A 24,464-nucleotide genomic window follows, 5' to 3' on the forward strand; every position below is an offset into this window, starting at 1 on the left:
CACGGAATTTATGTTGGTGATTATTGTTTTCTTCTTTTTATTTTCCTTAAGCAGGTCAGGTTGGCCTGAGACTCAAGTTTAATGATAAACTGGCTAATTTCCTTGTGTAAATAGATTTAGTTGATTTTCAAAGACTGAATATATTACTGAACTTGGCCCTAGGTCCTCCAAAAGTTAAGAAAATAATACACTGAAATGTTTGGTGCTATAGAGAATGTGAGAGATATACATTTAGGATTGCTTATAGATGAGGAAAAAAGGTCTTTGTCAGTCAGTCACCTTTATATCATGAAGCACATTTTACTAAATTAAAGCAGACCTTGCTTTGAGGCATGGCCTGCTTAGTGGGAGTGGTTTAGAATTGTATATTTAGTCAGGCAGATGGGCTCCTTGTTGATGGCTAAACAGGTACCCTTACAGTTTCTACCCTTTGTTTCTACTTGCAGGTGGAATTCGGAACTTGTTACATTTTTTGATCATGTTTCAGAACTATTCAAGGTAGTAATTTCAGTCCTCCCATGTGTCACAAAAATGAAATGGGTAGCAAGAACTTATCATACCCAGTCTTGTGGTGGTACCAGATGTTCGGATGTTTTCTCTCAGTTCAGTCCGGAAGGATTGTGTGGAAATGAGCTCTTTATCCATGTTATTCTTGAAGATTTTGAGGTTCAGCTGCTAGCGTTCGGTTCATGTTTTTGCATTGATTTCAGCAAAAGCTAATCCATTTTACTTGAGCTCAAATGACTTCTCTACATTGTGGAGAGCTGTGTACTGAATCTGCTATGATACCAGACAGAGATGTGTGTTTCATTTTTCAGACATCCCTTCAGTTTAGTATGTAAACCACTATGTTTCTGTAAAAGGCAAAAGCAGAGTCAACTCTGGGATTCAGTACAATTTTTGTTGCCACATTCTGAGGCTGACACTGTGTGTATACTTGTGAATGGTTTCCAGTGATTGGATCTGGCTAGACCAGGTGCTTATTGTCACCACAGACAGCTTACAGCACTATAGGATGACTTGGAGTTAAGATATTACCTCACGTTATTGAGCCTCTCATTGATGAATTGCAATACACACTGAAAGTATTAAGAGTTTTGTTTTAAACAGAAGCAATTTTTCCATTTTTTACTTGATGGTGGTTCTGTTGTCAAGATTAGATTCAGATGAAGAGAAGGCTATTAAATGGAGAAACTCATTCTGATGCCATTGCAAGTGGAAGTAATTTCAGTACATAAAAAGTTGATAGCTTTTAGATATTTACATTTTTATACTACCAAGATTCTGTTTGGTTTATTTAAATCCTGCCACATTGCCAATATTAATTACTGGTATTTTTGCCTTGCAATTGAAGTGATTACAAGTGTGTAACTTAGCTTCAGGCAGTTTTTAGCCAAAACATAATTTAGTATCCAACTGTTTTTCTCCCTCAAGCACCAGAAAATATTTAGCTTTCCAGGCTCATCTTGAGAAGCCAGTAGCTATGATGTCAGCAGATCCCAGTCCCTAAGATTTTCTGGACTTCTAGATCACTACCATTTTTACAAAGAAAATGTTGAAAACCTTTTGCCCAGGCATGTTTCCATTTTAAGTGCAATTTCTGTTTAAATGGACCTTCCCTTTCTTCTCCTTTGTGTTTTGAGGCTTGAAGCCAAATGGTGCTGTTGCAAACTTCAGCTATATGGCAATCTAAACAAGCAGAGCCCCAACTCCATTACAGAGAAGTTGTAGGAGTACAGGCTTTTTGGATACTGCTTAGAGAAGAGAGATGACTTGTCTTATTAATAAAATGTATGAATTAAAATATTTTGCATTCATAATTCCTGCTGATTTTAGTAGAATTGTTTTGTTCATGTTGTATGTTAAGCCCTTAAAAGGAAAACCCTTTGCTATTCATGTTTTAAACTTAATTACACCAGATTTTACCATTATAATTTTCTCTAAAATACCCATTAGAATAACTGATCCTTTGACAGGCCAACATGTTATTTATTAAAAATAGTGGCAAAATATCCTTTAAAAAATAGTGTGTGATGTACAAGTGTGTTGCAAAGACTAGTAATTTAAAGTGAAATGATTTGGGAAAGTACAACCTTTTTCTAAGTACAAGGTATTAGAATATGATTTTTCTTCTTACTATAAAACTTCACTAGATGTCAGTGTGGAAAGTATTTTCCCTTAAATGCAATGGGAACTGTAGAATAAGTGTTAATTTCTTCAACACATGCAGATTTTAAGATGACAGTTATTAGAATTTGCTGGTAATTTATTTGTAGAAATGCATTTTCAGAGCACTGAAAACAATTTTGATAAGTTCACACTGGATTCTAAAAATAGTTTCTGTTCAAAAAGACATTAAGAAGTCAAAATTTGTTTCATTACTCAATAAATTTCTGTAAAAAAACAGATAAGTACTGTAAATCAAAATGATGTTTTAAAACATAATTCAAACAATTTTTAGGGTTAAAAACTGCAGACTTTGGTTTTGCTTTATATTCTTGTCTATTTTCAGTGAGAAAAAAAATTAATGTATATTTTCTTGCTGTTGGTTTCTGGGAACTGGAGTTGTTTGTATGGGGGTAGCAAGCATATTTTCACATAGTTCAAGATAGGATTTAGGCACTAACACAGAGAAGAAAAAAAATGCGAATATATTTATAGATGTTTAACTTTGATTAGGGAAAGCATTCCTAATCTCTTAGTGTGCTTGTGCATTGCTTTAACTGTGTTATGTGTTTATATTATTTTTGAAGGATCAGGCTATCTCTGTTCCTACGTGAGAAGGTGGATTCTTTGGAGTTCTTTGGGAGCTGGGTTTTTTTGAGAAATTTTTGGTGTTATGTTATTGAAGCTTCAGTGTTTTTATTGAAGGTTTAGTCTCCTATGAAATAGAATTTCCCTGTAAATTAATTCCTTTGTGTTTCTGAACTGACACACCAAGCGAAAAATAGTGGTTTGGATATTGTACCTTTGGTGCCTTTGGTTTCACTTTGGTTCAAGTGGGCTGCTGCCAGGAACTGTTTAGGGGAGCCTAATTGAACAGCCAGTGAGCACCTGGACACAGGTATTCCTGCTGATGTACAGAACTAACGAGGACACCCTCTCCAATCCTCTTCTGTCTGCTAGGACAGCACTGAAAAGATCCAGAGGAGATGAGCACAGACTGCTTCCATGCTGCCTTCAGCTGCCAATTCACTATTTCTCTCTTGAAGTTACTTGCTTTGAACAGAAAATTAAGTGACCTTCGTGTTTTTTAGAGCTGCCACAAAGAGGCTGATTCTGTGCAAAGTTAGGATATGACTAAGGAAGCCGTAAGGGGGGAAAAAAAACCCTATAAACTATATTTACGCTAGTTTTCCAGCTTGAACTTGCATAGTAGGTACATAACCATTAAAAAGGCATCTTCAAAAAATATGACCAAAAAAAATTGACTCCGCTGGAGTTTCATCCGAAGTTGCATTCTTCTAGCTGATAAGTATATTCTGCTTAGAGGGAAAAAGGCTGGGTTTTTTCCCCCTAAATACTGGCATCACAAATTTACACCTCTTTCTATACCAAAAGGAACTTTTTTTTTGTACTGAATTTTACTGTGAAATTAAATTTATGTTAGCATACTCAGAGCCAAGGTTTACAGCACTAATTTGGTATAAATCACATAAATAAATGTGTGACTGAAAATCAAACTGGCTGTGAAAGCATACTAAAATTAATTAAATGATGAGTACTTCCTACTCAGAACTGAAAATTCTAGAGTCCATTTTAGTTTTGTTGACCTTATATGGGAGAAATCTAGATATGCTTAAATGTTTGCTGAAGTATGGGACAGTTTGGCCATCGTATTAGCCTTTAATTGCATTTCCTGTGACATTATCACATAAAAAGTCTGGTCGAGAGTTTGGGATTGTAGGTCTTTTTTTGATTAATCTAGTAGCAAGTACAAAGTTTGGATTTTGAGAGATCACTGGTGCACCATGTACTGTAACTCTGGGAACTGCTGCTGTAACAACAATTTATATTGCTCCTTTGGAAATGTCTGCATCGATTTCTGTCAGAGGCTGGATGAAATTTTGTTTTGTTTTGTTTAACTGTCTGTATTCTATGCAGATCACAGGAAAAAGTCAAAGGACACAAAGCTAGGGTTTACATCTAATCTTAGCTGTCTTCCCACTGTTTGTGAGTATTCCCATACAGTCTATATTCTTGGATCATATCCTATGCAGTATAGAATTCCAGAGTCATGGTGTTGTTTGGGTTGGAAGGGACCTTAAAGATCACCTACTTTCAGCCCCCTACCATGGGCAGGGCTGTCTTCCAATAGACCAGAGCTCAAAGCTCCATCCAACCTGGCTTCAAGCAATTACAGGGATGGGGCATCCACAGCTTCTCTGGCAACGTGTTCCAGTGCCTCACCAGCTGCACAGGGAAAAAGGTAGCCGTATGTTTTTTGTGTATTAAATATTTAAGTTATGTAGTTGAAGGATTGTTGTGAATGAAGTTGCACAAAAATGGTGTGTTTTGCCTTGCCCTTCTCTGTTACCTAAGACTGTCTGCCAAAGAGCTTGGCATAAGTACAACCTTTGTTGTACCTTACAACCTCTACAAGCTTTGTTCCTTTAATTTCTTAAGTAGAACAGCACTCAGCTTGGCTGTAGTTTACACTGCATTTCCCGAGTCCTGGGATTTATCCTCTCCTGTCTACTGCTTCTCACTCTGCTCATAAACCACAACTTAGAATATTTATGACACAGATTTCTGTAGCAATTTATGGGAGTCTTCTCAAGGAAGATTAAAGTTGACTGATCCACTCAAGATTGCTGATTTTCCATTTAGAGGAGTTAGGCATATGATAAATGTTGTCAAAGAAGATACGCTGTGGGAGAGCTAGAATTGGTGATTATGGTTTACTCTTAAGTTTAAAAAATGGGTGGGGAGAACAAATTGAAAGATTTCATATAAACAGTAGTTTTGTGGACGCTCTGTACTGTTGATGCTGCAGGAAAATTGTGTCCCATCAATTCATGCTGGGAGGGGCAGATGCCAAAATGAAAATCTCAATCCTAATTCATGTTCATTAAATTCAGGCCACTGTCTTCTCCCACTTCCAAAGCTGACATCTTTTTCAGTGGGATATTATTTTGTGGAGGACAGGGTCGGAAAAGAAACTCATGTTTTAGTAAAAATAACAAGCTAGTTTTAGGGCAGAAATATCTTCTGCTGTTTTTCTGGAAATGCTTGTTAGAGGGAAAGTTCTGTAAAACTTTGGCATACAAATATTTGGTCAGTACGTGCCAGGACACGAGTATACAATGTACTGCACTGACTTATGTGAGAGGAGGCTGTTAAAAGCACAATCCTCTTCTTATGATGTGGCTGTCTCCTGACAGTTTCCTCGTGTAGTAACTGAACCCATCATTTTAGAAGATGTAATATATTCAAATCTTGGTTTGCTCTAAAGCCCACAGCCACAAATAGTACATGGACAAATAAACAGTAATGTTTACAGCACAGAAAGACTGCTTGTGAAGATGGGCTGTTTGAGTTACAGATCCAGGCATATGTGTTCTGTGGACCACTGGGATGTTACCCTGAAAATGAGAATGTGAGTCAGCTTGGTGGTCCTCTCTGAATGCTCAACAGGAGTGACACTGCTATTCTGTTTTGTATTCCTGTGTTTAACAGAACCATATAATAATTTGGGTTGGAAGAAACTTTCAAAGGTCTTTTAGTCCAACAATCCTGCAAGGATCAGGGAGATTTTCAAGTAGGTCAGATTGCTCAGAGCCCCATCCAACCTGACCTTGAATGTTCCCAGAGATGGGGCATTCATCACCTCTCTGGGCCACCTGGGCCAGTGTCTCACTATGCTCATTATAAAAAGCTTATTTCTTATACCTGGTCGAAATCTACCCTCTTTTATTTTAAAACTGCCAGCTCTTCTCTTGTTGCTACACACTTTGCTAAAAAGTTTGTCTTTCTTGTTAGCCCCCCTTACTGAAAGGCCACAATCAGGTTTCCCCAAAGCCTTCTTTTCTCCAGAATGAGCAAACCAAGTGTTCTTAGCCTGTCCCCATATGGAGAGGTGTTCCATGCCTCTGAACTTTAAAAGGGGTAGTGATGGTATTCTTTGGGTTCCCTTGTAGAAGATCTGTCCTTTCCTTACCCTGGAGCTAAAGTTAGTGACATTCACAAATTTCTCAGTTGCTCTCTACCAATATTATTTGTTTTAGAGACAAAACGAACTGTAGTCAATGAATATCAATACAAAATTGTTAGCAGAGAATTTTTTTAGTAGTAGCGCTTTTAGGTTTATAACTGCACCAAAAATACTTGTGTCACAAACAATGAGTTGAGTATATGTTTTTCACAGGGCACTGCAGGAGTCCCTGGTTTGGCAGGGGCTGCAAGCACCAGTTATTCCTGCTTTGCTGTGTATGATGCCTCTTGTCTGCACCCCAAGGTGCACCATTTTTAACAGCTAGAAATGCTGCCCAGGTTCTAATTGAAAAACTGAAATGTCAGCCTCAAAATGAGAAGTGTCAGCCTCTTTTCAGAAGTTTCTAGTTACTTACAGGCTCAAGTAGCTGCCTACTAAGATTTCTAAGAATGTTTCTGTGCTTAACCTCTATTACTTTCAGCTGTTAAGAATCTTTTTAAAGTCTGTTTCTTTGGGAACCTTTTGAAGTTAAGTATGGGTAAATCTGAAGGAATGGTGGGAGTGTGAATTGGGACAAAATTCTAATTTGAAACCTGGATTCTTAAACCTTTTCTGAGATATTTCTATATTGCATTTGCCCTGCCCTTTCAGTTGATGTAATATGAGATAAGCCTGTATAATGCAAAATATGGAGAATGTTTTATTCATTTTTTCTGAAAGTGCTAAAAAGGAAAGAAAAAAATACCCCAGAAAAAGAAAATAAGTAAAGCCTTTAAAAATTGTATTTATAGTATTGGTTTCAAAGCCTTGCAGACAGCATCTCATGCAGGTTGTCTAAATACTTGCATCAAGTATTTCAGTAGTCTTTCAGTAAGAATTTAATGTGAAATTATGCTGTAATTATCTTTGAATTCTACATTTAGAGATAAACTTGAATTTAAATGGATCTTAGAGGAGCAGCTGAGATTTTGCTGAACAAGAAGAGTCCTCTAGTGTAAAGGAGTATCTTTTGTGTTCCTTCCTGCCTTCTAAATAGTGGTGGAGAGGACACTGTTGGGCTGCTACGGTATTTGGGCTTTGTCTGCTGCCATCATCATATTTACTAATACAGATTTGTATCCATAATTTAGTTGAAGATCTATTTGCCAGTGCATAGCTGAATACTTCTAGCTCATTTGGCAGTATGTGTTGGCATAACAGTCATCATGGAACCAAAATGTATGTTTGTATTTGGATCTTGTGGCAGATGTGTAATACAACAGAGCTGCTGCTTTGGCATGGGCACTTTCCTGGCTCTGCCCCCATTTGAAGTGTTCCCTGCTTATGATCTGTGATTGTGGCTCATATTGATGTTTAACTGCCTTTTCAGATTGAAAATAGCATTATTCTCTGTTCTTTTATTTTTCTTTTTTTTTTGTTGTTGTTCTTGTAATGTTTCAAAGAGAGCACAGCATTGTACAAACACAGTGGAAACAAAACTTTATAATACACTTTTTCTCAACTCCTATATGGATTCCTAAAACAATTTGTAACCCATCTATCTCATTTGGTAGCTGAAAAGCCAGGGTTTGCAGTCAAGTCATTAGAAAGTGCAGGTGACTGAATTACGGTGCAGGCTCAAGTACGTTTAAATTATTCTGTGTGAGTAAGTATGTATGTAGGGGACAAAAAAGATAAAGAGAAGAGGAAATACTTTTTTTTGGTGGAACTTGGGGCAAAAGAGCAAGTTTTGTGGAGTGAACTTAAGGTGTATATGTAGTTTGCCCTCAAAACAGGGTTTAACTAGTCTTTTTAGGTAAGTTAATTTGCCAAATAAAATTTCTGCTATCAAAGAAGCAGCACTCTCTGTTCATTTTGCATTTACAGGGTATTTTTTTTTAAAGAAATTTCAACTAGGCTCCTTAATTTCTGCCTTTCTGTTAATATTAAAGTTACAGCATCAAATTGGAATGCTATGTCTCATTTTTAGCTGTCTTTCTGGAGGCAGAGCAGGATGAAGACAGGAGAAAGTCTGAAGACGGAAAGGGCTGGAAGGAAGGAGAAGCAGCAGTAGCTTAACTGATTGTTTGCCTTTGCCTTACACAAATGTGGCCATTCAAACACCACACATTAAACAAACACACCAAAAATTGATAAAATAAAACTTGATAATGGGATATTGAACTGTCTTTGTAAGTTAAATTCTGGCTGTATTTAATTAAGTAAAAATGATGTTTCAACCGTGGTACTTTGCTTTATTATTAAATGAAGGGAAAATGTAGGTGAAATCAAAATGTTGCTGCCTTACTTACTGGAGCTTTTATTTCCCCTTGTCCATATGTGTATTGTGAGAACACAAAGCATAACAAAATAGCTTTTGCATTTAGTTCTGAATGAGGTCCATGATCACTCTTCTTTCTGTGAAAGCAAGCTTCAAAGCCTGTCTGGCTGCCCAAAGACTTTGCATTTCTGCACATGTGATGGATGGGTTCATTTTTCTAATAAAGCATGGCTGTTGTTGGAGGTCGTGGTCACAGGAGAGACACAATCCATCTTTAAGGAGGAGCAGTTCTATAGAGGCCTTGAATGCCAAGACAGAGATGGAACATTTCATTTTTTATTTGATGTAGAGGGCCAGTGCAGAGACACTATCTTGTTTTAATTTTTTTTTTTAATTACTAAGAAGGTGGGAGCTGTATCCGGTACAAACATGAACCATTTCAGAGATTTTGGCTTAGGTCCCAAGTGTAATGAATCTGAAGGCTGCAAATGTGTGTGTTTCTATGGCCAGATCGCTGATGAGGTAGGGAAATCAAACCTCTGGCCATGCACAGATGGTGTTAGACTTGCCTGTCTGAGCATCCATCCTTAGGAACTGAGGTCTCACAGGCTGCATGCTAAGTAGCAGACAGTGCCTGTAATCAAGGGAAACATTATGGCCTAGGGAAAGTGTTCAGAGCAATTCCCATCAATACACATAGTAAATGTGTATTTTAAGTACCTGTGAGAAGTAGGAACTTGTTAGGGGAGAATCTGAAGGTGAATCTTCTCATTGGCCAGGCAAATTCTGTTACATGTATGCCCTTCTTTTTGTTTTCTGGACTACTTGTAGATGTTTGACATTGGTTGTGATAAGGGTTACTGAGCCCTTTTCATTTAGATCAAAAAGCAGCACATTAGGAATAACAACTTTTCTTCACTGAATTAGTTGTAGTTGGACTAGCGTACGAGGGATGTAGAATTACACACGTTACCAGTCTATTTATGGATCTGTTTTGGTTTTTAAGCTCTAAAAATGAGATTGTTCTCTCATGGTGAATTTATTTGATATTTTAATTATATTGCCTAAAGACTATGTCTGAATACTGCATATGTGGCTGTTTGAGAAGAAGGTAGAATACTTTCTCTAAGTGTGAAGAATGCTAATTATCTTTTCCCCCTTAGCTTCTGCTCTTAGACCTGTGGGAGACAGACATTATTTAGCAAAGGGAGGAATGAATGTCTCTTCTTCCGGGCTCAGAAGAAGTTAAAACATTAAATGTGTCTGCTGTGGTTCATTGACATGTCTGTTCTTAGATTTGATCTTTCAATAAGCATCTCTGAAAGGTGGCAGGAAACACCAGCACTGTCAGTACAGGATCAAAACTAGGAAAGAGCTGTGTGTTCACCAGAAAATGGGAAATTCAACTCATGCTTAGACTTTAAAAAAACAGGATATATTGTATACTTATTCACTGAACTCAACATTCAGAAGCATAATATGTTAGAGTCCCAATTTTATCTTTCCTGTGCTTGTTTCATTTATTTATACTAACATTTTTAAACTTAACAGGTATGGATTTAAGTATCTAAGGTAATGCTAGTGCCGGGCTATAGTTAAAAATGTGTTTTCCTTCGGAATTTAATAATTTGGCAGTTGATCTGTTTCTTTTCAGCCTGATTCTTGTGCTGTGATCATCATCCTGGTATTGGAATAAATGGCACATAAACTGTTTTAGAGGAGAGGAGGGTTTGTGTGTACCAATATTCAGTTTATTTGAGGTTAAGATTTCTTAAAAAATATATTCTTAAAAGCAAACATTTTTGCTATATTTTTATTTGTCTTTCAGGTTGATCCAGCTTTGAAAGAAAAATTAAAACAGAACACTGTGACACTGGAATCTGAATATGAGGTAAAATGAATTTGTTGCCTGGGGCCCATAACCTTGGCTACCCTTGATTACCCTGGCCACTGGTGGGTCGTATCTGTCCCTAACTAAAATTAGATCAACCATCTGCCTTTGACTTGCTGATGTCCAATAAAAACAAGGTTTTATGTAAAGAAAGGTTTTTGAACACGTAGTGCTTCTTTCTGAACAGAGCTTTACTTAGATTTCCAGGCGTCAAGTACAGTGGTACAAATAAATTCACTATTTCTGTGGTTAACCTAGTTTATAAATGTAGAGCTGATGTTTGCTTTAGAGGGAGTGTGTGTGAATGAAAGTCAGCACTTCTACTGCATGAGTTTGGATGATCTTTAGACCAAATTACAGAACAATGTGCATGATGTACTTCATGTTATTTCTTGCTTCTGAAATTTATGTGTATCTTTGAAACAGCTGTCATTCCTTTTACATCGTTTCAGAAAAATCTATAGAAAAATAGTTCGCTCTTACCTCAACACTGCATTTTCTTCAAATATTACTGAATTCTAAAATGTCTGTTTTGACCAGTTCAGTATCCAGAGTCTCATAAATTTTCAGGCCTACAAAAAGCCATGTTAGAAAAACTGGAAAAAGCCTCCCTGTGACCAGAAACAAAGGATAAAGCTATTTAAGTTTATCCTTGATGTTTTAAAATTAATTTAATCAAATGTCCAACTAACACTTCATCTATCTCTGTGGCCTTTATGCTGAAAACAGATTTTTGTTTTCTTCCCATACCACATTTCCCATTCTCTCACAAGCCTTTGAAGATCTCGATTGCACCCATTGCTCTCATACTTAGGTGTCCAAATGGCAGTACATAATCTGGATCATAAAATTTTACTATTTTATTACTCTTTTGTCATTTGTCTGAAATAAAAATAAAACCTACTTTTTGTACTTTCACAGGTGGTGTAATTTCACAAAATATTTGCTAATTTTTACCATTATTGCAAATACCTTTGGGCTCTCTCCCGCTATAAAGAATTGTGATTTCTGGTGCAGGGAATAACAAGATGGAAAGTTCCAATGGAGACTTAAAATTTACAAATCCATTAAGTTCTGAGTGCTTCTGGGATTACTGTCTCTATTGTAAGGCTGCTCTGATTTATTTACGTGGAGGAAAAAATAAAAAGGACCACAAGCAGTAAAAAGAATGACATCTCAAACTCAATATCTAACCTCAAAATCAACAGATCTGTATTCTGATATACCATACTCTTTCTTCAGAAGATCAGTAAATAGGTTAAGGATAATATTTAAATAGCCATAATGCCATTTCCTTTATGGATAAATCAATGCTAATAAAATACATCTGGCATAACAATATATTACAAACCTTCTTAGGTAATGAGACTCTGTTCTGATGGACAGAAATGACAGAAGCAATCTTATTTTTTCTTAATCTAAACTGTAGAGAGTTCCTAGACTGAAATTCTTCCAGAATTGTGCTTGGGTGTTATAGAAGGTAGATCAGTTCAACAAAACAAATGGTTTTGCTTAATGAAAATAGATTTGGATTATTGTTTTGAAATCTAATATCAATATATACTTTATTAGGGGCACCAACTTGCAAGCACACTTTAATTTTTTGCTTCAGTGAAACTACCAGCAGTCATGCACATAGTTTGCAGGCTCCACACTAAGTGTGTGACAATTTTAAGTCACTGTTGTCTCTGTATTTTGGTGGATAAAATCTAACCATTCACCCAGTTACAGCTGACATTTAGGAGAGTAGTTTTCTGAGGACCCCATCTTTTCCAGACTAGAGGGGTTTGGGTGGATGTTTTTCTCCTTTCTTTATTTTTTGACTTGTCCAAAATACAGCTCTTAGGAACACCTAATTCAATATATAGGTCACATTGAAGGATTACACTGGTGGCTGTTACTAAATATGGTGTGATAAGAGATCAAGGGCAGTTAAAAAAAAAAAAAAGTTGCTGTTTTGATATGTAAAGCCTTATTTTACAATATTATTAGCATTATATCTGCAGCTGTTACAGAGGATACCATGCCAGCTCTTTTGAAGTGTGGTTGACTGATAAATGCAAATGTCCTTTGGCCCTCCCCAAGACTTTTAAAAATATCTTACTGTCCTTACAGAAATGTACATATTGAATTCATATTTCTTCTATAAGCATACATATATGCCCTTATGGGCATATTGCAAAAAGTAAAGACATTTCCAATATTTCAAACATGTTGAAGTCTGCATTTTGTCTCTGATGTGGTGGTCATGGCAATGTAAAAAGATATAATCACAGACCTAATTTATTGTGATGAAATTAACATGAAGACATTTTCTTACCTTCTCATTTACTAAATTATATATTCTCAAACTATAAAAGATTTATTTCATACAGGAATCGTTCTGGTCAGGATACTATTTTGAGGAAGGAAGAATTTGCATGTGTAATTCATACTGCATTTATTGTATCTCAGATCTGTTAATAATGGCATTTATCTTGTGTCTTGGGACATGCCAGAGGAGCAAGCTACCTTTGCATACGCACTTCATTGTTTATGCATTCCTCTCTCACACTTTTGTGTCCTCATATGACCAATTAGTCCCTGCTGCTCCCCTTTGCTTAATAAATCACAGCTCTGTCCACTAGTGATGCTGGTACTAATGTGAATGCAGTTCTGCTGCTGAGCTGGGCATGGTAGAACACACTGTAAAAAATGCTGAGTGTTTGACCTGTGACAAAAGCCTGAGTATTTTATTTGAAAGGACAAAAATTTGTTTGAAAAAGGGAGATTAAAAAACCTGATTAATGTGATGAGTGAAAACCATTCTTGTGGTTATTTAACAGTCATAGTACATTTCTCTTCATGTGTTTCATGCAATCTCAAAATAGCATTCCTAATTCTAGAACTTGGTTTCTGTACTTCTGTGAAATTAATGGTCTAATAAACACTAAAAAATCTGGCCCTAGTTACATCAGACCTCAAAATATATAATTGTTGTTAAGGGTTTTTCTAGCAAAGAAAAGCTTTATGAATTTACTAACATTCTGCCGTGGAAAAAATAATTTAAGTTTGAATCAAATATGTGATATTCAGTGGGAATCAATAGCAATTGAAAGTAGAGGAAAAAATATTCCAATAAATAAAAGCGTGAAGGATTGCTATGGAAACAGTAAATGAGTTAGTCACAAAGCAGGGAAGACTGCTAAAATATGCTAAGGGCATCAGAGCTGTCTGATAAGTAATCTGACAAGGATGGGGTAAGAGGATGGTATTGCAACAAACCAAGAATAAAATAATGAGGATGTAAAATAATGAGTAGCCATAATGGCAAAGTAGCAACTTTCAAAAGCATATCTGTATTTTTTTAAAGAAAAAAAGTCCTTTGTATTCGAATCAGATGTGCTTCCAAATCCCTTAATAATAAAACAAGATGTTAAGTACCTACTAGACTGTGATGGTTTATAGCTATGTTCTAAGAATGGGCTTGGAATACTTCAGTGGCTGCTGGAAATTTCAGTCTGGGATGATGGTTCTCTGGGAATCATCACTGGGCAGGAAGGTGATACTATTAAAAGAGTTCTGGAAAATTTGGGACATACAGGCACTATTGAGTACTTTTTCAGTGATGTGAAAGAAATTGTGAAATCATTACTAATGTGCAAGTGATATGAAAATAGTAAATAATATTACAATAGTAAAACTGTGGCAAGGCAGGGACAGAGAGCTGTTCATATTACATGCTAACAAGGGCTCATTAAAAGTGCCAAGTACCTTTTTGAGTAGCTGAAGTTATTTATTTAAAAAACTGAAAATGCAGGTCAGAATGGACTGCATCTGAAAAGCAGCAGCTCTGGAAAAGATTTAGGAGTTGGTGAATAAATTCAGCTTGATCTTCTAGTGTGATCTTGTGTCACAAAAGCTAATTCAGTGTGTGAATATGAACAGGAATGGTAGATGTAGGAACAGGTGATTTTACTTTGAGTGTGGCACTTGTCAGGCTGGGACTTAAATTCTGGTTCTCCTTTTGGTATCCAGGTTTTGAACAAGGCTTTAAGAACAGATTGCAGAACAGGCTGACTGTACTAACTAAAAAAAATCCTTAAAAGAAACTTAAATATTTAAATAATATTAAAGGTACTGGGAAGAATGGTATTTTCATAGAAATACTTCCATAGGAAGAAGGTGATAGCAATTGAACATTTTTTACTGCAGAAAAGGTAGTAAAATTAGAAGTAAGATCTGTTCTTAATAGCTGGGAATGTAATTTGAACACAAAAGCAAGACAAATTAATCTTCTGTGTTTCAGAATATCAAAACTGTAAAACTTTATAAAGTTTTCCTTCAGCTGGTTGCAAGGATGGCATAATTGACTGCAAATGGTCACACTAGAGAATGCTGCTTTTGTGACTTAAAGAGTATGAATGTTGAGAAGGTTTCATTCCTTATAATTTCATAATTTACAAAAAGTCAACATTAGCTCGGGACAGAAGTGTTTTAGTTGTTTGTCCTGAGAATTACAGCAAAAGACTTGTAATTGCAGTATTGAAATCTTTATTGAGGACAGTTCAAAAATTAAAAGTAGGTATATGGAGGTGTTTTGGAAATATAACCTATAAATTTACTGTCTTAAAAGAAGAATTTGAATAGGCTCTTCTGAAAAAGACTCTGTCCACTTACTGCTCAATTTACATAACTTCAGGGATTATGGTGCCAGCACAATGGATGAAACTTTCTTCAGGGAGTGACAGTGTAGTAACACAGTAATTGCATCCAAGTGTGTGGACATTGAGTGCTCTAGAAAGAAATTCCTTGATGTCAGTCATTGATATCTGCAAGTATCTTGTTTTTGTCATTATCAGTACCAGAGGATTACTGATTTTGTTGCTGTTGAAGAATTAACAGATTAGTGTAATGAACTGATTTGTTTCAATGTCTCTGAAGATATTGGTGGCTAAATGCCTTGAGCTGCTTGAGAGCTGACAGAGATGTTGGGAAAATATCCCTCCTTGATGACTGTTAGGACAATAAATAGGTTGAGATAAATAAAGAGGTTGAGATACTTTTCTTCTCCCTTTCATCACTCTGTTCCTTCCATGCACTGTTCTTTCTTGGTGCATTGTCCAGCCTAGCCATTAGATTCTGATTGCCCTCAGCTTGTTTCTGGGACAAGCTGAGTTTCTTACATTTCAGTTTATTCACATGTGAAATACTCTTTTATGTTTTTACTTCATTGTGAGTCTTCAACACAGTGTTTTGTAGAGAAGTACAAAGTTATGTTATTTCATCATCAATAGAAACTGCCATGGAAAAGGATTTTAATTCAAATAGTTTGTGTTAGGCATTTTATTCTGAGTGGATTCATAGCAGGATTTTTAAAGACTTGTTTCTTTGACTTTGCCTAATTTCATTCTGTTCCTGTTGTGACAGAGCTCTTTCTGCCAGACAAAATATTATATAGAGAAATATTCTATTATATTTCTTTCCAGGGTTTCATGTCTCCCTGCCTTAAAATTATTCTCCTTCATGAATACTTCAGAATGTTTCTGACTTGCTGCCCAAAGGCTTCCCAGGGAGTAAGAAAAATTCATGCAATTGTTAGTTACCCTGCTGTCTATTGAACTCTGAAGGCAGCTCTGAAGCTGAACAGAATTGTGCTAAAAGATCAATTACAGCAAAAATGGCAGTAAATCTGGGCAAAGAATCAGAAGGAGCAATGCCTTTGCAATCCTTTAAATTCTGCTGAATTTGTTACTAATACTGAAACCAAAGGTTTCTGTTGGATTCTTACATTCTGTACATAATTGCTTTCTCTCTAGACTGATGCAGGACTATTCTTCAGTACTGCTGAACGTTTCATCAGTACCATGTTTGCTTTTTTTGGCAAGAAAATAATGAAATGGCTTTCATATCTTGCCTTTTTATGCTGCATATTTGAATGAAAAATTCCTGTGCCAAAATTGCTAAGGTTCCAAGGTTAAAGAGATCCTAATTTAAAGAAAATGGCTGACTCATTACACCCCTCACCCCACAAAATACATCTGTAAAATATTTCTTACTTTTTAGTGTAAGTTATACTGGTAGATTTTTATTTGTTCATTTGGTCTTAGGACTCTTAGAATATTTCAGTGGAGAAAGAATTTTCTTGGTTGATCTTTAAACCTCATCCTGACAACAGCTTTCAGAGTAAGATGTGTAAATGGCACTTTTCAGTCATACTTTCTCTGCTGAAAAAAGTGTTTCTTTGTGAGCGCCAATCAAACTATAGGGGTGAGGACTTAAACTTGCAGGAGACCTTGATGTGTGAATTTTCAGTAACTTTGTAAACTTTGCAGATACAGTATCTGTGTGGCATAAACAGTAAGCTTGCAGGAGATAGTGATGTAACCTGGTATGGAATGTCTCGACGGCTGGGATGCGATCAAGTGGGTAGTCCCGAAGCATTTCTGAAAATGGTAACATCTGTTTATATTGCTGGGATGAACCCCAGCAACCTTACAGGTGTGTCTGAAATTTGCTGTTGCAGTAGAGGCTGTGCCCCCCCTGTGGTAACTTGAAAATCTTTGTCACCTATATTGACATCTCTGTTTGCTATTTTGATTATGGGAACTCTTTCCTAATTACATAAAGCTTAACTTACAAGTTTTCAGCAATCATGGTTCTATTATAAAAGGGGAGCTTCAGTTTCTACTACTTTATATTCCACAACCAATTCTACCTGAGCAAAGGGATGTGTCTGTCAATGTCATATTGCTGCAGTGAAGCTTCTGTAAGATCCTGAGAGGGGAAGGCTCCTTGGCTTGCTGCTGGTGCATCCCTTATGGGACACAGAACATGTGAGGTCACCTCTGTGGTACAGTTGGAATATTTGAAGTCTACTGGAAGTTATTTCTTTCCAACAGGTTTAAATGATGACTTAATATCATTAAGGAAACAAGTTTGGATTTCAAAATTACAAAGTAGTAACAAATGTAAAACATATTAAAAACCCCCCTATTGTTTCATATGCTCACAGCACTTCCCAAGACTTACCTTTGTGTTTGTGTCTCCACCTGATTCTAGGCAAGGATTTTTCAAACTCTCTAAACTGTAAAATGAATGTATAGATGCAGTTCCAGTTCTGTCAGTATGTTACAAGGAAAAAAATTATGTTCTGAGTATCTGAAGTGACATTCTAACAGAAAGAAAATATAGTCTATGGTTCATTTGATGATTTTTATTGCACACCTAAAATAAGTATATTGCGCTGTGTGTGTAGTAATGCAGATTTTCAGATTTGCACTAGGTTACAACATTCTCCATGCCTATTGCTGTATATTTTGACTTAATTTCATTTTTATGGGCTTTTGTGGGGCTTTTTCCCCTCACCTTGTAATGACTGCTTTTACGAGTACTTTACTTCTCCTTCTGGATCTTGTGTTTGGTGTTTTACATGTCATGCCTAGTATTGACAAAGGAGAAGATACAGGTAGCTTGGAGCAGTGAAAGATTTTGCTATGAATAAATGTTTCTAAAATCTATTTCCACTAGTGATTATTAGCACAGACCGTACTACAATGCCATCTATGCTGGTGCCTTGGACAGTGCAAGTTTATTTTGATAAACACTTTGTCAAGAGATGCCAAGAGCACATGTCATGTACAGGACTAGAAAAAAGGTCAGGTTAGAACAAGTCCCTTACAATGCTGCAGCAATGTGGTTAGTGCTTCTAGGAACCATTAGAGAAGGTCAGTGGCATCTCAGGCTTTCATTAATGAGCCAGTTGTTTTGACAAATAAAACCAAAACAACTTTTCAAGACATCAGGACATGAAATTCCAGACATCAGGGCATGAAAATCCAAATGTCCATGGATTAGTTTTGTTCACTGGTATGAAGTCACGGTCATCTGGGAGCAAGGACTGATGCCCAGAAATGTTTTACAGATATGTGAAATGATATTGTCCTGTGAGTTACTTAAAGTGAAAGTTTGCAGGGTTAAATTTTCATAGATTTCTTTAAATTCAACGCTTCTAGTTAATTTCATAAAAACCTGCTCAATTTGGAGTCCTGGAGTATGCTAAATACAAGGCACACTTTCCCCCACAGATTCTGGAGGATCTGCCTGTAAAAAGATGATATGAACACTGGAAATACAGATAATTTTTCTTGGGAGTAATCATGATTCTGAGATCATACTGTTGCTATCAGTGTGTGTAAGTAGGAACTGTTATTACATTATCTTCTGATACTGATTACTGCAATCAGTATTTTTCACTTTTAGATATGTCAGTGTTATTGCTAACATCTTTCACATTATTGCCTTGAACAATTCATAATACTGAGTTGCAGGACTTTTATTAATATCTATTACTTCATGTAACTTTACAGTAAATTTTTGCATATGCAGAACAGTTCATTTAAATGTTAATGCACTTTTTGGAGATAAATAGAAATTAACATTCATCCATGAGAAGATAATTCGGACTTCTAGTATTTGTAGATAAATTGTGATAGCCTGTAAAAGTCACAAGTATTACATTTGCAGCCTAGAGGAGCAATAAATGCATAACTGTTTTTGGAATGTAAAAGTTGTTGCTCCCAATCAGTGAATAAGAGAGTGTTGTTTTTATATTTCAGTGACTGGTATTATACATGTTGGGTCTCTAGGCCTATGATGAGATGTCTTTGACTTCAGCTGTGCTTCTGCTTTGCATGTCCTGTTCACCTGTGTGTGCTTGAATCCACAGTGTGGAGCTGTTCCAGACAAAAGCAGCCCTGGAACTCTTAGTGCTCATGTGGAAGCCAGAGTGTCCAGGCTGAATGGGCTTCTGTGGAGTCCTGTTCGTGCAGTCTAAATTAGCTCATTTTCATCTTTCAGTTGACTGTTAGGTCCTAAAACTTCTGAGTTCTTCTTTTAATTTTATGCCTTAAATTTTCCCTTTTCAGTCTTTGAGAACAGTTTTCCAGATATATGTGACAAACAGGCACTCTTTAGTATTTCAGAGTTTCCCTCTGTTTAATTTCAAAACATAAAGGGTGCATTTGCATAATTTAATGCTGTTAATGGACTAATCTGGCACTTGGGGAGTCTGAGGTTCTCTGTTGAGCCTCACAACAGAAAGAAGTCCAGACTTGCCTGTTTTCACAGGCAAGTGTGTGTTTAGTCCTGCCCTAGGTCTCCCACTTCTTCAAGGGATTGTGATGGTAAAAGTGTAAGATTCATGTTTATTCTACAGAATGTTTAATGTTCATTCATTGTCCAGGATTAGCAATAGGGAAATAATACTTAATGTGGTTTCTTTTTATGTTCTTTCATGCAGGTTTCAGTTTGTTGCAGTTTTGATCAGGGCCTAACATGTCACAAGAATATCAGCTGGCCACAAGATGTAAACACTTTCTCATTGTAGTTTACCTTGGCTAGATTTGAACCTGTGCATTGTGGAAATAATAATTTTAATAAGGAATTGAAATTTTGTTTTTTGGAGCTTATGAAGAAAATGAAGGTGGTGTTCAGAAACTGTGGCTTGACTGCCAGGACAGACTTGGATTTCAAACAGCTGCAGCATGAAATTCCTTTGCTGTCTGACCAGCCCAAGGAATATGTAATGCAAAATGACAATGCTGTGGCTGAAAATGCCCTTGTTTTGCTCATGCTCACATTGAGGAACATATGGGTTTCTATCTCTTCTGCATTATTCTTAGATTGGTTTCTATTGCATGCATTTTATTTGGTTTAAAACCTATTATGAATTGGACATTTCACACAAAATTGTGAATAATAAAATAAGAATAACAGAATAACAAAAGTTTTGTTTTCTCATAAGACATTGAATAGTAAGATCGAAAGGTTATGGATGGGATTTTTTTTTTTTTTTTTTGTTCTCTGGCCTGTAGCCATTCATATTTGCAATCTTTAAAATCATGGCTTTGAACATTCTCTTACTGAGCCAATTAACCTGATACCTTGGGCCAAGTTTAATACTCTGCACATTTTCTACATGCTGAGCAAACCACACTCTGATTTATCAGTCAGTAACAATTGGCTCCAGTTTATACCAGCTGTTGTGTCCTGAATGCCAGCATGGTATCCATGTGGTCATCTACAGCTGTATTGCATCCATTTGTGAGTTCAGCCATTCTACAATGTGTGCTTCTAGCATATGCATTAAGTCAGAGCATTTGCTTACTTGATGTACCTTTGAATGAAATAACTCTTGATGGATGTGTGGATTTGGTTTCTGTTTTCCCCCAAAGGAGACCTCTGGTGTGAACTTAAAGTTATTTCCGTTTTTTGTAGAAAAGAAGTAAAGGTAGACCCTCTTTTCCTTCCATTGAGGGTGAGGAAAAGATTTAGTAAGTTTCTGAGAAGGCTTTGCATTGCTTTTCTTTCTTTTTTGCAGTTTCAGTGTTAGAGCAAAGTGCAGGAATGGCTGTGGAAAATAAACTTTTGAGCATTAGAGCTGGCAGAGGGGGGCGCTTCAGGTTAAGATGACTTGCCTGGTCTTTTCTGGGACTGGCAATTTGCCCTGCTACTTTATTTAGGGAAAAGAAAAGAGACTTCAGTCTTCTGGACTGCCAAATTGCCATCTTTCACCAGTCTTGCACTGCACATCTAACAGTTCTTTAAAAAGGCACCCCCAAAACTCTCTTTGCTGTGATCACTGCAAACTAAACGAAAATAATTCTCTACTGATCTAGTCATGAAGCTCCTGATGAATAGCTGGAGAGTTCTGTAGCAGCAGTCTTGAAGAAGAGGTTAGAAAATTACCATGTTTCTTCTTTGTATACGTATCATAACATTTTCTACCACTGCATGATTTGTGTTGCCAGCACTAAACATTGTGATTTGGTTAATTTAGGGATTTATGACTTTGTAATTATCTCTTTCAAAACTGGTACTGTAGTAGGAATGGCTTTCTCTAACAACAGGGATGCCTGATGCCTGTAACATGACATTTTGCTGGTACTGCCAGAGAAGCAGTTTTGTATTATTTTGTTAACCCAATGAAGTTAAGTTGGTTGCTTTAGATTATGCAGGAAACTAAAAAAGGGATCTGTTGCCAGTCCTAGGTTCTGCTGTTATGAGTCCTCAATGACCACCCACTGTAGTTGGTGACAAATACAAGTATTTTCCATCATAAGATGTGGTTCAGGGGATCAGTCTGATGCCATCTATAACTGATTGCATAACATGCTTCCCAATGGAGACACGAACAAATAGAATTTTTAAAAGAATGTTATTAAAGAGAATTTTATGTCATTTTTTTACATAAAATGTTTATTGAGGTTGCTGAGTGTATGTGACAGATGGTGCTCTTATGTCACATCCTATCTTTCATTTTGTTTTGGAACATGCAAGTCGTCCATGCATGCATAATTGCATTACAACATTGTAGGGATTTTTTTTGTGTACTCACTGAAACATAAAGGAATAATCTAATGTGGGCTCTTTAATGGGGGTTGTGCTAGCAGTGCTGTTAAGCTGTTTGCTTTGGTGTTAAGTGCTGGTGAATTAGTGTAAGTTAAACTTCAGGTGTAAAGGAAAAAATGAGAAGTTACTATTATTTCATTAATCTGCTGAGAGCATTCAAGTAATGAGATAGATGATGTTCACTACATAATGTTTTTTTCCCTGCATTGTGAAGCGAAAAAAGGGAAAAGTTCCCTGACAATAAAAGAATGCAGGTATATATGAACTTTCCAATATGAGTATCCCTCAGATGCTGGTGCCTTAATATTTTATCATGTACATTAAGTATCTGTATGATTCTAAATTTGTAATGAAAAAAAATTAATTTTTATTATACGTGACATTGCTTTTCTCCCTTCAGTTAACAGGAGAGTGAACTTGATCCTGACTTTCAGAATGGCGCCAACCTAACTTATATTTATATTGCATCCTGAATAGCTTCTATTGTCTCTTTATGCCTGGACTGGTGGATAGAACATACTGGACTTCACTGTTGCTTTTGGGTTACATTGGGCAAATTTGTACATTGTAGTGCTTTTTTAACTGAAGAGTATTTTGCAAAGAATGTAGAGATTATCTCTGTTTTACAGCTTGAGGAACTAGAAAACTATGTGAGACATACAGAGTATGCAAAGCCAACAAGCCAACAATGGTGCTGGAAATTTTGAGTCTTTTCCTGCTTCTAATAATTTTGACTGGTGATTCTTGCTGGTTCACTGTTGTATGTAAATACATCTAAATTAAATTAAGGTAGCGAGGGCATCTTCTCTCACACTGCAACAGAAGAGAAAGGAAACAGTTAAAGCCAAGACTAGTACTTCTACTCCATGCATTGTCAGTCACTGAGTCCTTTGCTACCTTTAATAGTATTACAGTTGCATAAATTCATTTATACCTTCTTTTATTGGCTTTTGAGCACAGTTTTCAAAAAGATGATGGACTGAATAGACGTCCATTGGTGTTCTGGCTTGTGTAGATGAATGCAATTCATGCTCAGGGCTGTCAGCTGACATATTGACATGCTGTTGGTTGATTAAATAAGTGCTGAATATGACTGATTCTGGTCTGGTTTTGCAGTAAAGTCAGACATCATCTTTGGTTCTTTAGAACATTGGTCAAGTGGGCTTGTAAACATATTATTTATATTCTTTGTGTATATCCTGTACTTTGCAAAACTATTTAATCTTAGTCCTAATCTTCCAGCATTATGCTGCTTAATATTTCAGCAACATTTTTACTCTCTTACAGCATCAATGTGCTTTGTCTCTGATGGTGCTTAACTGGTGTTTCACAGTAAGATAAATCAGCGTTTCAGTGCTGGAAATGTAAAGACAAGTGTATCGGTAATGCCTGATAAGCTAAATGTGCCAATTTGCCAAGCTTGTTATGCTGCTTCTGCTGTATGAGGAGTAAAGGTACATCACAAACCAAGTGGGATTTTTCGTCTTAGTAGTACCAAGGTGTTGTGAGTAAAACTTCATTGTCAGGCCAAAACCTGAATTCCAAAACAGGAGTTGAGAGGTGTATGTATCAACTTCTCTACTGTGTTTATCTGCAAATATAAAATGCACTGTGTCATGGATGGTTGCTGGCAAACAAGCAGTAGGATGTGATGAGACAAAGTGAGTAGTATGTGACTTACTTCATGCAACAACCTTGCAAAAACTTGATTTTTCATAGTTGTAGTGTACATAACAGAGTTTTAAAGCTAAAGAATGTAATGTTTCCTCTTCAGCTTGCAGCATGGCTTTGTAAGCCAAAGTCTTCCAATTGTTCATATTGCATCTTATAGCAGGATATACTCCATGCACGTTTATTGTTGGGCAGATTAATTTTTAATTGATGTCACAAGTAATTGCTGCTTTCTGCCTGGTTTAATAACTGAACATTTCTAGTGCAGTTGCTTTTGCCTTGCCATAGATGTTATTTGACAACATACTAATATAAAGACAATAAGCTCTGGTTTGTAACAGCCATAAACTTGTCTATAGCATTTCAGATTTGTGTTCATTAGGCCTTAAAGTTTATTAACACAGTGGCTGTAAATTAACATAATACTTGTTAGGAATTAAAGAAGATCAGCTAATGAAAATGTATGGTGAGGTGTCAACCATTTTAAAATTCAATTACAGTCTGATCCTTGAGATTTTTAGCATCGTGTGCTACCGTATCTTCATCTGACAAATCTTCTGATTTGATTGAATAAATCTTGAATAATGTCAAAGCTCTTTTTAACCATGTAGAACACTTTATTTTCTGCTTTCTGTTATTTTTTCTTACCAAAATACTGACACAAGTAAGACATTTTTTTTTCCTACTGAATATTTTGATGATTCAATATCTACAAGATCATCATTAGTCCCTTGAAACACTTAATGCACAAGTATTATGCCATCCAATTTTTGGTCATTCATATTTCTAGTTGGTGGACTTGGTACCATATGATGATTTTCTGATTGGCTTTCTGAAACCGGTGGTCTGTGACCTAGCAACTGGGTATTCATATTGCAAAATTTGTGTCTATTTGTTGTTATTATCAGCTAGATTTTAAGGCTTATTGAAAGGGCCAGAAAGAGGCTCTGGAGCCTTTAACTCCTAGCTGTTGATGAAGGGTTTCTTTTTCTTTGGTTAAAGTACATCAGTTTTGGGGTACCAGTCTGTACCTTAACAGCATCTAAGTGTGTGCATGCAGAGAGTGTTCATGGGGTTGTGAGTAATTTCACCTGCTT

At 36.4% G+C, this 24,464-nt stretch overlaps 1 protein-coding gene across 3 annotated transcripts in view; it reads left to right on the forward strand.

Moving 5' to 3' along the window:
* Nucleotides 1-24,464, forward strand: part of COX16 (cytochrome c oxidase assembly factor COX16) — a 76,804-nt gene that overhangs the window by 19,232 nt on the left and 33,108 nt on the right. For 2 of the 3 annotated variants that reach the window (XM_085582051.1, XM_085582052.1), the window contains one exon: nucleotides 10,243-10,305. The exons of the other annotated variant lie outside the window; for it this stretch is intronic. In XM_085582051.1, the coding sequence (XP_085438177.1) occupies nucleotides 10,243-10,305 (63 nt within the window). The remainder of the gene's footprint in view (nucleotides 1-10,242; nucleotides 10,306-24,464) is intronic. 3 annotated transcript variants of the gene reach the window in all.

The sequence above is a fragment of the Lonchura striata genome, chromosome 5 (assembly GCF_050655825.1).
Source record: "Lonchura striata isolate lonStrDom1 chromosome 5, ASM5065582v1, whole genome shotgun sequence".
Classification (NCBI taxonomy): Eukaryota; Metazoa; Chordata; class Aves; order Passeriformes; family Estrildidae; genus Lonchura; species Lonchura striata.